The following is a 12102-nucleotide window of genomic DNA, read 5'->3' as shown; positions in this document are numbered from 1 at the left end:
AGAGATGGGAAAAGTATACGACCATGGTACTCAAGTAAAAGTATAGTTACTCTGGTTAAAATTTACTTAAGTAAAAGTACAGATCTGTAAATCTCCTCTAGTAAAAGTAAACACTGTTTAGTCTGAAATTTACTTTATGTACTGAGTAGCTACTAATGAGTTCAGTGAAACATAATCTTCCCTCATGGCCAAGAACAACAAGAGAATAGATCCCCAACCAGGTTGTTCAGGTAAAATCACAGCTCTATAATATAGTAAAATACACGGCAAGATTGATGGTGTTAGTTAAACTCACACAACACTAAATCAAACACCTTAAAATTGTTGCTATTGGTCCACACTACATATAGTTAACCAACACCTTATAAAGTATTAAAAATTTAACAATATGCCAGAGAGCTGAAGTAATTCTCTCTGTCAAATAATTCCAACACTGAAGACCATTTTATTCAGAATTGAGTTTAAATTTCACTTCAGGAGTAAAAATCAACTTCAAAATGTTAAAGATAAGACAGTACTTTATTGATCCCCAGAGGGGAAATTCTGACATTGCAGCAACACAACCAAGAAGAAAGGTGGTACAATACAAAGTATTTGAATATGAATAAGCAGCATAAATAAAAGCTAAATAAAATTTAGATACAAAAGGACAGGAGGTATGTACACTTAACATTCTTTGCAGTTAGTAGTAATTAAAGTGACATGTGTTTGGAGATTTCAACACTTCTGTTTTCCCACCAGATTCCTCATCACATCCCAAAACAGCTATACTTTCCATCCCTAGCATCTATATTCTATATATCTTAAAAACAGGGTTACATAGTGCTTTGACATGTCTACCTCAATTATCAGATCCACAAAACGACACCAAACACAAGTCAATAGCAGAATAAGATGTTTGGCATTGGCAGAAAATATTTGGCATACTCAGCTCTGCTGCTCATCCCACAGATGCATGTTCCTGACAAATTAAAAGGAAACAAAGGCTTTCCAACAGTATAAGAATTTAATTTATAACCAGAAAGCATTGTTACAACACAAATATAACCCACCAAACAGAAATGTCCTTACCATGGTAAATTAATAAATGAGTCATATGAGATGTTTAAATTTTGGTACGATGACCCAGATGCACTTTACATATCACTACATTAAAGAAAAATGGGCATCGGCCATAAATGTGTCTGGGAATTTTTTTTTTTTATTTATTTTTGGGCCTTTCATATCTTTATTTGATAGAGGAAGGACAGTGGATAGATTTGGAAAAGGAGAAGAGAGTGGGCAAAGGGCCACAAGCTGGATTTGAACCAACATACATGGGTTGCGCCTTAAACCACTCAACCATCTGTGCTCCCAGTGTCCGTGACTTTTAAGGTTAAATATCTTAACAGTATTGCAACTTACTAAAGTTACTCATAAATCTAAATATAATTTGAAAATAAAAAAAATGAATAATGCAATTTAACAGTAAAATTTAACAAGCTTATTTATTGCTATAATTTCAAATTTGAGATTTGTCTGTCTTTATAGCTGATATCTTGAAAAATTGAGTTATCAGGCACTAAGACAAAAAAATCATGTGAAGATGTCAGCAAAAGCATTTTTAAACACAAATAGATCAAGAGTCGGATTATCGTCATGTTTTAAAGCATCATTGCAGTGTTGTTAATGGAGCTGTGATTAAGTTTATATTCTCGTGATGGCTCTTCATCTTGGTATAGGGTTAGAAAAAAATAAATGAAAGTTCTGTTTTTTAAACATGTATTCATACAAGTCACCATATACCATTGGTGACTGTGCTTGATTGGAATTTCCTACATCAGACTCGGGTTCCTGAATGCACCATCTTAGTTAAATTGAACAAACCGCTGGTTAAAGTAAACATAACCGTTACAAAGACAACATTTGAGGATTAACACTGTTTACAGACCGCATGACTTTGTTCAGGTGAAATTCTGGGTTGCAGTGACAGCTGGATCAATGAAAATATAAGCGGAGACCTTTCACCTTTGACAATGTTTGCTCCCAGCAGTAATGGACGGAAGCTATGACCCACCTTCCAACAGAACAGGCCGCATGAGTTTAACAAAACAGGTCAGTTTCATAACTGCGACTGTGGAGGTGAAGGTGCTTAGCGTGCTACATGACCCCCTAACAGGTGAGTTTACTTATGCACAAAATAAATGATGTGTATCTGTGTAATTCCTCTCGTTAGCTAGGCTAGCTTGCTAGCACACACCCCGTAGTACACACAGTGACATTGCACGTGCTTCCTCTTTGATACTCCAGCTGCTGCAAAACAATAAAAACGTCACATTATTTTATTGGGCATTTACGTGGCTGTGTCATGGATCCATGCCTCGTGTTTTTAATGTGCACCTAAAGATTGGGACAAGTACTAATCAGAGTTTGATATTTATACACCAGCTGCACAGAAGTGGCCACAGAAGGGAACATTTCGTTCTAGTTGGCCTGCTAGTCCTTTTAGTCCAGCTTCCTCTCTTTGTACTACCTTTCATTACAGGTTTGATTGTATTGTAGCATGCTGTTTCCGTGTTGATACTGGTAGTTGCATAAACCCCTGCATTCTCCTCTGGATGTGTGATAGGATTTGCTGATAACGCAGGTCAGAGAGCCAGTCCTCTGTTGTGGCATGTCTGTCAGGTCTGTCAGGTTGTGACTTGTACATTAAATGCTGCAGAGATTAAAGACTCAGTGTCACTAAAGCTATTTCTGAATAAACATACTAGTACTTTACCAAATCCAATGTGTGTGAAGGAAATATCTGACAAGTTCTCTGTGTTAACCTCCTGAGACCTGAGCTCATGTTTAGAAAGCATTTATCACACTTATTTAGAATAAGTAGGATCTGATAAGTTAAAACATCAGCCTTGTGTTTGAACAGGACATAGTTTAAGAAAAAAAGAAAAATATAATATCATGAAGGTCCTGTTTCTGCAGAAAATACAGCACTGAATCAGTTTAAGAGCGGATGTTTTGGCTGTGTTGAGGGTCTTCAGTCAGTATCAAACAGTTTCAGTCATTCAGAGAGGTATGGTGGAGCCATTTTTCTTGTTGATTATAGACCACAAAGACTTGTTAAGGCCAAATATGAACAAAATTTCAACTAAAAGTCCAGGATTTCTTTGAAATGTTTTACTTCCAAAATCCACACAAATTCCCTGAAAAGTAAAAGAAATTGCTTAAAATTTCTGGGAAAATTCTTAAACATATTCTTAAACTATCCAACTATGAAAGTACCCCTAAATGTCTTTAAATTATCCTTAAATATTTCAAAAACTTCATCATAAGCTAAGACCTAAAATTTCAATGTAAATTACTGAAAATTTCAAACAAATCCCCCCAAATTTCAAAGCAAATTCCACCTAAAAGTTCTTATCAAATTCCCCAAATTGTATGTTTTTGTTAAATATATGTTCATATGCCTCAGTCACTTTATTTCCACTTCAGTCACTTTATCTGCTTGACAATGTTGCTCTAAACATGCATGCAAAAGGTGCTGCTTTTAGCTATTTTAACTTACTTAGCTTTAATGTTTATATTTTGCACGTTTTATTTCATTGTATTTATTCTTGTCTACCTCTTTTTAAATCGAAGAGAAAGCCGCACAGAAATTCATTGTACTTGTGAATAGTGACAATAAAAGCTCATTCTACAAATGCATTTCCTCAACTTCAATGAAAATGATGGAAAATTCCCTAAACATAAAAGCACATACTCTGAAATTTCCATGAAAGTCCATTGAGATTTCAAAGGACACCCCCCTTCTCATCTTACTTCCAAAAAATACAAAAACATTTCCCAAATTTTCATAAGATATGAAAAATTTTCAAAGAAGGTTTCCTCCCCCAAAATACAGATCAAATTCTCAAAAATTACAAACACGTTCCAGATTTACATAAAAGTGCCTGAAAACTTCAAATAAAATGTCCCCCTAAGCTTCTTATAAAACTCTATATTATACAAACATATCTCCAAAATGTCCATGAAATTACAGAACATTTTTTGCCTTGTTTCAGTTCAAAAAATACCAGACAGCTCTGTGAACAAGTCAAAAGTCAGCTGTATTTTGTGAGATCAAACTTATTTTCCTTTGTGTTTAATTATTTGACCTAATATCATATTATATCATAAGGTATTATTTAGGGATGCACGATATTGGACTTTTGCCAATATCCAATATGCCGATATTTTGAAACAAATTTTGGCCAATACCGATATTTAATCACATTTTTCTCCACTGTTATAAACACCAATTTTATCATGGACTACATTTTTTTTTAAATATTGGTAGTGTATTTTTGTACAAACTGACAAAACATTTGATTTTTATCAGAACTGAAGGATATATTGTTTTTTTTTGTTGTTTTTTTTTTCAAATACAGCCATACACTAATGACAAACCTACAGTAATGTCTTTGGTTTACATGTGTATTACATGCTTACATGTATTTTTAACAGTACAGCCAAAGTCATCTGCATTTTTGAGGGCAATAAGCAGCAGAAAAATAACCTGCTTACTCTGAGCTCCACAGTGCAAAAAAGAAATAGCTTATACATTTAGACTGATTCTCCTTATTACTCAGCAAGTTTGCAGGATGGCTCCCTGAGATACTCCTGACAAAAGGCTTTAAAAAACAACAACACAGATTCTTAAATGCAAAAAAACAAACAAACAAACAAAAAAAACTAGCTATAGTTCAGAGCTTAATTATAATTCTAAATTTCTGAGACTCAAGATGAACAGAAATAAAACTTCAACTAAAGTAGCTCTCCTGATTCTGCTTTGAACAGCACAAACTAACTAAGCAACCAAGTTTAATGGGCATTTCACTGTAAACAGCGCTGTAACAACACAGTGACACCCACATCTCCAATGCTGGACACACCTTCGTGCACCTTCGAGTGTGCACAGGAGACGGCACCCAGAAGTCCGTCATTGCTTTTGCCATGTTTCGTGCATGTCACGTAGGATGACATGCACGTTCTTTTTATCTCTATCTAAACATGTTATGAAAAGCGGCTGCGACTGCGGCTGCTGAGTGAGCACTCCTGTGAGTGCAGGACAGACTTTTTAAGAGTAAAATCCTCATTTATCCACGGAGGCAGGGAGGCTAAACGTGATGATGTCTATATATCCGTGGTGAAGCTGATATGTTTAGCTTTAACGAGGAGCTTCTCTACGTGACTGGAAACTAAGTTTTTCAGTTCAGGTAAGGCTATAAGCGCCTGCTAGGTATAACGTAGAGGGGCTTTAAATGCATCACAAGCCGGTATATTCCACCACGCTGAAAGGCTGATTTTCAAGACCTATAAATTCAGGTCATGCAAGTTAACTTTTACACACTTTCCAAGTTGCACAAATACATTGGCATCATGTTGGTACCTTTGTGCAATTTATACAACGTACAGAAGTTAACATGCAATTTTGACCACTGAAAACAAGAAATTCCCTAGTTTTGAGCATCCATGATTTCTAATTTTTTCCAGGGTATTGAAACACATCAATATTATATCTCATGTACTAATATCATACAAGACTTTAAAAATTTTGGTATGATGAGCTGTTTTTTTTTTTATTGATTTCAGTGCTTGACTAATGCTGAATTTTCTTATTGACAGGAGAGATGGCAGTGGAAGGCTCAATAACTGCTGGTACGAGGCTTTAGGGGTGCAGCGCTGGCCTTGCCAGCACCATGCAGCAGAAAGGTGCGATCCAGATCATAGAATGGGAGGACTTGGACAAGAGGAAGTTTTACTCCCTCGGTGTGTTCATGACCCTGACCACCAGAGCCACCGTCTACCCGGCCAGCCTCATCCGCACCAGGCTCCAGGTGCAGAAGGGTAAGGCCCTCTACTCCGGCACCTTTGATGCTTTCTGCAAGATCCTGCGAGCGGAGGGCGTGCGAGGACTGTACCGTGGATTCATGGTCAACACATTCACACTGGTCTCAGGACAGGCTTATATCACCACTTATGAGCTGGTGCGCAAGTACGTGTCCCAGTACTCACCCAGCAACACGGTGAAGTCAGTGGTGGCAGGAGGGGCTGCGTCACTGGTGGCACAGACCATCACTGTGCCCATAGACGTGGTTTCACAGCACTTGATGATGCAAGGACAGGGCGAGCATTTGACTCGCTTCAAGGCAAAACCTAAAATGATGCTTGCAGCAAGTAAACGCAGACCAACCTTTGGGCAAACCCGGGATATTACAGTGCAGATATTTGCAGCAGATGGCTTTAAAGGGTTTTACAGAGGCTATGTGGCATCACTGCTCACATACATCCCCAACAGTGCACTGTGGTGGCCTTTTTATCACTTTTATGCAGGTAAGTCAACTCACCTTTACTTTGTAGAAGCTTTTAGCTGCATGTGAGAGAAATCTGAACAATTTAAGTTTGAGCAAAAAAACGCTCTAAGCTAGTAGTGATGTTGTTTTAACATGTTTGTGTATTTTTTGTCTTCCTAGAGCAGCTGTCTTTGTTGGCACCCAGTGAGTGCCCACATCTGATTCTGCAGGCTTTGGCAGGACCAATGGCAGCAGCAACCGCCTCCACTATCACCAACCCCATGGATGTTGTTCGAGCAAGAGTACAGGTAAAAAAAAACTGAATGTCACCGTTTTGCAACACAAAAAAGAAGAAATTACTCTGAAAGGTGCTACGAAGACTTAATCTTGCAAAGCAGTTGGATTCGCCTGTTTCCGTGTATCTTACTGGCAAATCTATCTTGCAAAGCTCCCGTCTGAACCATTTGGGTCCGGTTAGAAAGTGACAGGACCACTCAGCGTTGAGGGGCAGTACTTTTGGGCACGGTAGAGTTGTGATGTATGCAAGCAGCAACAAGAGGCCGGTGCAATTATGACAGAAGACATTAGCGTGGATGCTGCCAAAGTGCCAGTTTTATCAGAACTTGACGGCATTTCTTCTTTAAAAGAAGAACGAAGAACAGCAGTGAGTTTTTTCTTTAAAAAACGACAAAGTCGTTTACTTAGATGTCTACAGTCACCATGGTTTGCCTTATGCCGCTCTTTATGGAGTTTATTCGTCAGTAACGGCGCACCTCGGTTTGAGGCTACGGCATCACGTTTTGTTGCTCTGATTGGCCGTAAAGATGTGACAGACAGAGCGTTCATCCAATCACCCTACGAGTTCTTTTTCAAAGGCTCTGCCCTTTCCCAAACACTGTCTATGAGAGGTATTGCAGATGGATGAGTGAAACAAATCCGTCTGGTGTGCCAGGTTAAAGAAGACTAGTGTGGGTAGGAATTTTGAGGCAACCCACAACTTATAAGGAAACTATTGGTGGACTTGGTATAGACAGTATAGTCACGCACTTTTTGCTGCCCTTCAGTCAGGATGGTTGTCTTGCGGGGTCCTAAATGAAGGGTATAATTGCGTTTAGGGGTTTCTTCTCTTAGTACCTATCCTTTCAGTAAACCATAAAGAGGCTTGATGAGAAAGAATAAATGCAGGACTTTTCAAATAAGGGTTTAACACTCATGTTAAGATATCACAGTAATGCAGCACAAATTGTCAGTTGGTTCTAGTAGTGCTTATAAAAGCTCATTAAATTAATGTTGCCACTCAAGATTTGAAGAACAGCATTGGCACTTGTTTTAGATTTTCTATTTGATGCAGCAATCTGAAAACACCAAATACAGCTGAAGTCAGCTTCTGTCCTCCGCACTTACACTTCCTCTTTCAGTGCATGATAGTTTCTCAACCTGCTAGTGGTTGCAGTGCAACATCAGCCTGATTTGGCAATTGACCTGTTTGTTGAGATAATATTTCTGTAGATTCTGCTGGTTTGAGCTGTTTTGGGGAGTTTGATCCCTAAATCTTGCGGTCATGTCATTTATTCTTAATAGTTACTGCAGAACATTGCTTCACTGAAATAAAATTCACCTTAAAGCGCTGGACACAAAAAGGTTGTGCAAAATAGTCAACATTTTCTCTCAAGGTAGATTGTTTTTATGCCATAACTTTATGGTCAGCTATTCATGGAATTTAAAATTTTTCTGAGACCCAGGATTTAACTGCCTTTCGCCATTTTAGGTGGAGGGACGATCGTCTGTTATTGAGACATTCAAGCAGCTCCTGGCAGAAGAGGGCGTCTGGGGGATGACCAAGGGACTCTCGGCCCGCATCATTTCCTCCACACCCACGTCGGTGCTCATCGTAGTGGGATACGAGACCCTGAAGAGACTGAGCCTGCGTGCTGAGCTGATAGAGTCCAGACACTGGTAAAACAAAGACCTAGAAGAGAGCCAGAATTCACCTCAACTGAGCCCAGATCTGAGTCCAGTCTCAGGGTAACTGCTCAGCCACGTAGCTGCTTCTGCACGTCTTTAGATCCATTAAATGCAGGTGTAGTGCAGCAGAGTTCAAGTGTTGATGTTTGTCTTTTGGTGCACTTAGCAGCTACAACCTCACCTCTTTTGCCCCGGCCTTTTATTGCAGATGGGTTAATGTGAAACATAATCTTAAGCTTGACTGATGACAAAGAAAGCAGCGTCTTCTCTAGGAATATTGATAAATGAAGCCCTTTTTTAAATGACTGCCTCCTGTGCTGTATAACATGGAATGATGTTTCCAGTGTAATTTCATACCTGAATTTGGGAACTTCAGGGTTGTTGTTTTATAGTTGGTCATACTTTAACTGCATAAAAGAAGTCCAAGTTTGTGTATCATTTTTAGGAGATTTCAATGTGCCAGAATCTAAAGACACAAATGCCTTGTTTGTCCTTTTGAGCACATTAAGAGCAGAAAAGCTTGAAATCTCTGTGCATTCCAGTGAAAACCTAATTTCATGCAGAGGTGTCAAATAACTGCCGATCATTTTTGCCTTACTGTAGGCTTCAATCAACAAAAAACATGATTTATTGAATTAAGACAATGCAGTTAAGCTGGTAAAAAGTCACAAGTGTATATTTGATGTGTGATAATGAAGCTAGATTACAAAATTATACTTAAAATTTGTTCAATGTCTGTACTTAAAGGAAAAGAAATACTCTATTTAGCCAATGGGGTTTTGTAAATCTGAGGAAGTCCCGTTATGTAAGTAGCTACGTTTGTGATCAGTCTGTAGGTGTAATGATGAAATCTGCATAAAGATGAGTTGAGTGGGCCAATCAGGCAGGTGTTTCTGCTTGTTTTAGCATCTTGTATGTAAGTGGACTGCAAAAAACAAACCTGGATCTTCATACAAGAAAAGCACTGCAGCATAAGTAGTGCAATTTTCACCTCTAAAATCATAGCAAAGTTGTAGAAATCCTGTTTTCTGCATGCGTTTCTACTGCTTTTGATATTCTGATTCAAGGGCATGGACATTAACGACACCACTGTTCTGCTGTTATGTCAGCAGAAACGCATTGTGGCAGATTCATGCAGCAGAAGCTTCACACCAGCAGATACTCCAAAGTTGCCTTCAGGTTTCACTGGTAATTGAATGAGTGAAAGGTGCAGGCTACTGTTGTTACAGCCATGAAATACAGTTGGAAAAACTCATATGCAGCCATATTTATAAACCAGTACTGCCAGGAACTCATCTCAGTGAGTTTTCCTTCTTTTGTAAACTGCTTTTCAAACAGCACAGTGTTCAAGAAAAGGATCATGGACTCAGCATTTCCTCCAGTTTCTGAATTTATGAGACTTAATTCCTGGAAAAGTGAATATTATGGACTTTTGCCTGTTATGGATGAGGTCTATTCCTCGTTAACCACCTACCTGCTGTGTGTGTTTATCAGAGGATTGTAAAAAGCAAAGTTTGATGTGTTTAAAGTTGCACAACTTGTGGACCGATGATGACATGTAATAAAGAAATATGAATGACTGCAGTGGACTGTTGAATTTCTGATACGAACATCATTTACTACTAGAAAGCCCGAAACATTGTTGTAAGACTTAAGTAATTTGTAAAATATTTGTATAAAAATTACATTTTTATATTAATAAGGAAGCCTAAAAATAAACTATTACAAGGACAAAATGGGTCATTCTGAAGGGCTCAGTGAGTGTGGTACTGTGACGGATTCCACCTTTGCTATAAGATGGTTTGTGAAATTTCATCCCTGCTGAATATTTCAGTCAATTGTCAGTGATGTGATTAGAAAGTGGAAAAGTTTAGCAACAACAGCAGATCAGCCATAAAGCAGAAGATCACATAAAATCACAGCGTGGAATCAACGACTGCTAAGGTGATTGGTGCATAAAAGATGTCAAAGGTCTGCTTTCATTTTTTTTCTGATATTGTTGCTAAATTTATATTTTTATATGATGTCGATGCCTGAATCAATACCTCGAGAGAAAAAAATGTGTTGCAGGTTGATGGGTGAATGAAAGCTGTCATACACCGCTTTCCACATTATTAAGCAAATGACATTTTTCTCTTATTTTCCTAAATATTAATGCAAATGACAGAGTATTTTTCAAGTCATTAGCCATTAGAGCATAATTCAAATGTTTTTGAACAAACTTCATAATGATAACCATTATTATTTTTTAAAAACATTTTATTGGTTGTAAAGAACTGAAAATGGTTATTTGTTGAATTTGCAGCATTAGGAGGTCATATTTACTGAAATCAAAGCTATTTCAATCAAAAAACATCTTAACAGGACAAGTTACATGTTAACATAGGAGCCCTTCTTTGATATCACCTTCACTATTCTTGCATCCATTGAACTTGTGAGTTTTTGGAGAGTTTCTGCTTGAATTTCTTTGTAGGATGTCAGAATATCCTCCCAGAGCTGCAGTTTTGATGTGAACTGCCTCCCACCCTCATAGATCTTTAGCTTAAGGATGCTCCAAAGGTTCTTAATAAGGTTAAGGTCAGGGGAGGATGGGGGCCACACCATGAGTTTCTCTCTTTTTATGCCCATAGCAGCCAATGACACAGAGGTATTCTTTGCAGCATGAGATGGTGCATTGTCATGCATGAAGAAAATTTTGCTACAGAAGGCACGATTCTCTTTTTGTACCATGGAAGAAAGTGGTCAGTCAGAATGTCTATATACTTTGCCGAGGTCATTTTCACACCTTCAGGGACACTAAAGGGGCCTACCAACTCTCTCCTCATGAATCTGGCCCAAAACGTGACTCCGCCCCTCCTTGCTGCCATCTCACTCATCAGTCAACAAGACTGTTTGAAAATGAGTCCTCATGTGTTTCTGGGCCCACTGCAACAGTTTCTGCTTGTGAGCATTGGATCAGGCGGCCGAATAGTAGATTTATGCACGACTGCAAGCCTCTGAAGGATCCTACACCTTGAGGTTGATGGGACTCCAGAGGCACCAGCAGCTTCAAATACTTGTTTGCTGCTTTGTAATGGCATTTTAGCATCTGCTTTCTTAATCTCATGAATTTGTCCATCAGAAACCTTTGTCATTATGCCTTTATCTGCAGGTACCCGTCTGTGCTCTGAATCAGCCACAAATTTCTTCATAGTATGATGATCATGATTAATTTTTTATAAAATATCTAATGTTTTCATACCTTGTCCAAGGCATTACACTATTTGAAAATTTTCAGAAGCAGAGAGATCCTTTTTCTTTTCTATATTGATTGAAACCTGTGGCCTGCTAAATAATGTGAAATATGTGAAACAGTGCATTTTGAGGTTTTTATTTAAAGAAAAAAAAATGGTTATCATTATGACGTTTGTTCAAAAACATTTGAATTATGCTCTAATGGCTGATGACTTGAAAAATACTCTGCCATTTGCATTAATATTTAGGAAAATAAGAGAAAAATGTCATTTTCTTAATAATGAGGAAAGCAGTGTAGTACCAGAAATGATTTGCAGTAGTATCTTTAAAAGATGTCAGAATATGGGAAAAGAAAATTGGTGAGCGTACCATTCATTTGGCGTATTGAAGTTAAGAATAGATATCTGTGTTGTAATTCAGTCCGGTAGGTATGGGTTGTGTCGGTACAGGATTTCGATACTCATCCCTATTCTTTTTTACATGTTAGAAATAAACATTTTAATCCCACATCTCTATTCTGAAGCCGCCGTACATAAGTTTGACCACTAGGTGGAGCACTTGCTTAAACTTCAACTCCTGCACAGAGCTGCAG

General features: G+C 38.1%; 1 protein-coding gene across 2 annotated transcripts; it reads left to right on the top strand.

Moving 5' to 3' along the window:
• Positions 1-1852: 1852 nt before the first annotated feature.
• Positions 1853-9840, top strand: slc25a44a (solute carrier family 25 member 44a). Of its 2 annotated transcripts, none has more exons than XM_041794643.1 (4): positions 1853-2158; positions 5647-6351; positions 6492-6619; positions 8080-9840. In XM_041794643.1, the coding sequence occupies exons 2-4, from the start codon at positions 5718-5720 to the stop codon at positions 8269-8271; spliced, it is 954 nt and encodes a 317-aa protein (XP_041650577.1). In that variant the 5' UTR covers positions 1853-2158; positions 5647-5717; the 3' UTR covers positions 8272-9840. The 2 variants fall into 2 exon arrangements, with proteins under 2 accessions (XP_041650577.1, XP_041650576.1); XM_041794642.1 differs by having other exon boundaries at positions 5644-6351.
• Positions 9841-12102: the final 2262 nt, after the last annotated feature.

The sequence above is a fragment of the Cheilinus undulatus genome, linkage group 9 (genome assembly GCF_018320785.1).
Source record: "Cheilinus undulatus linkage group 9, ASM1832078v1, whole genome shotgun sequence".
Classification (NCBI taxonomy): domain Eukaryota; kingdom Metazoa; phylum Chordata; class Actinopteri; order Labriformes; family Labridae; genus Cheilinus; species Cheilinus undulatus.
Note: the sequence above shows the minus strand (reverse complement) of the source record. Positions and strands in the feature narration are given on the sequence as shown.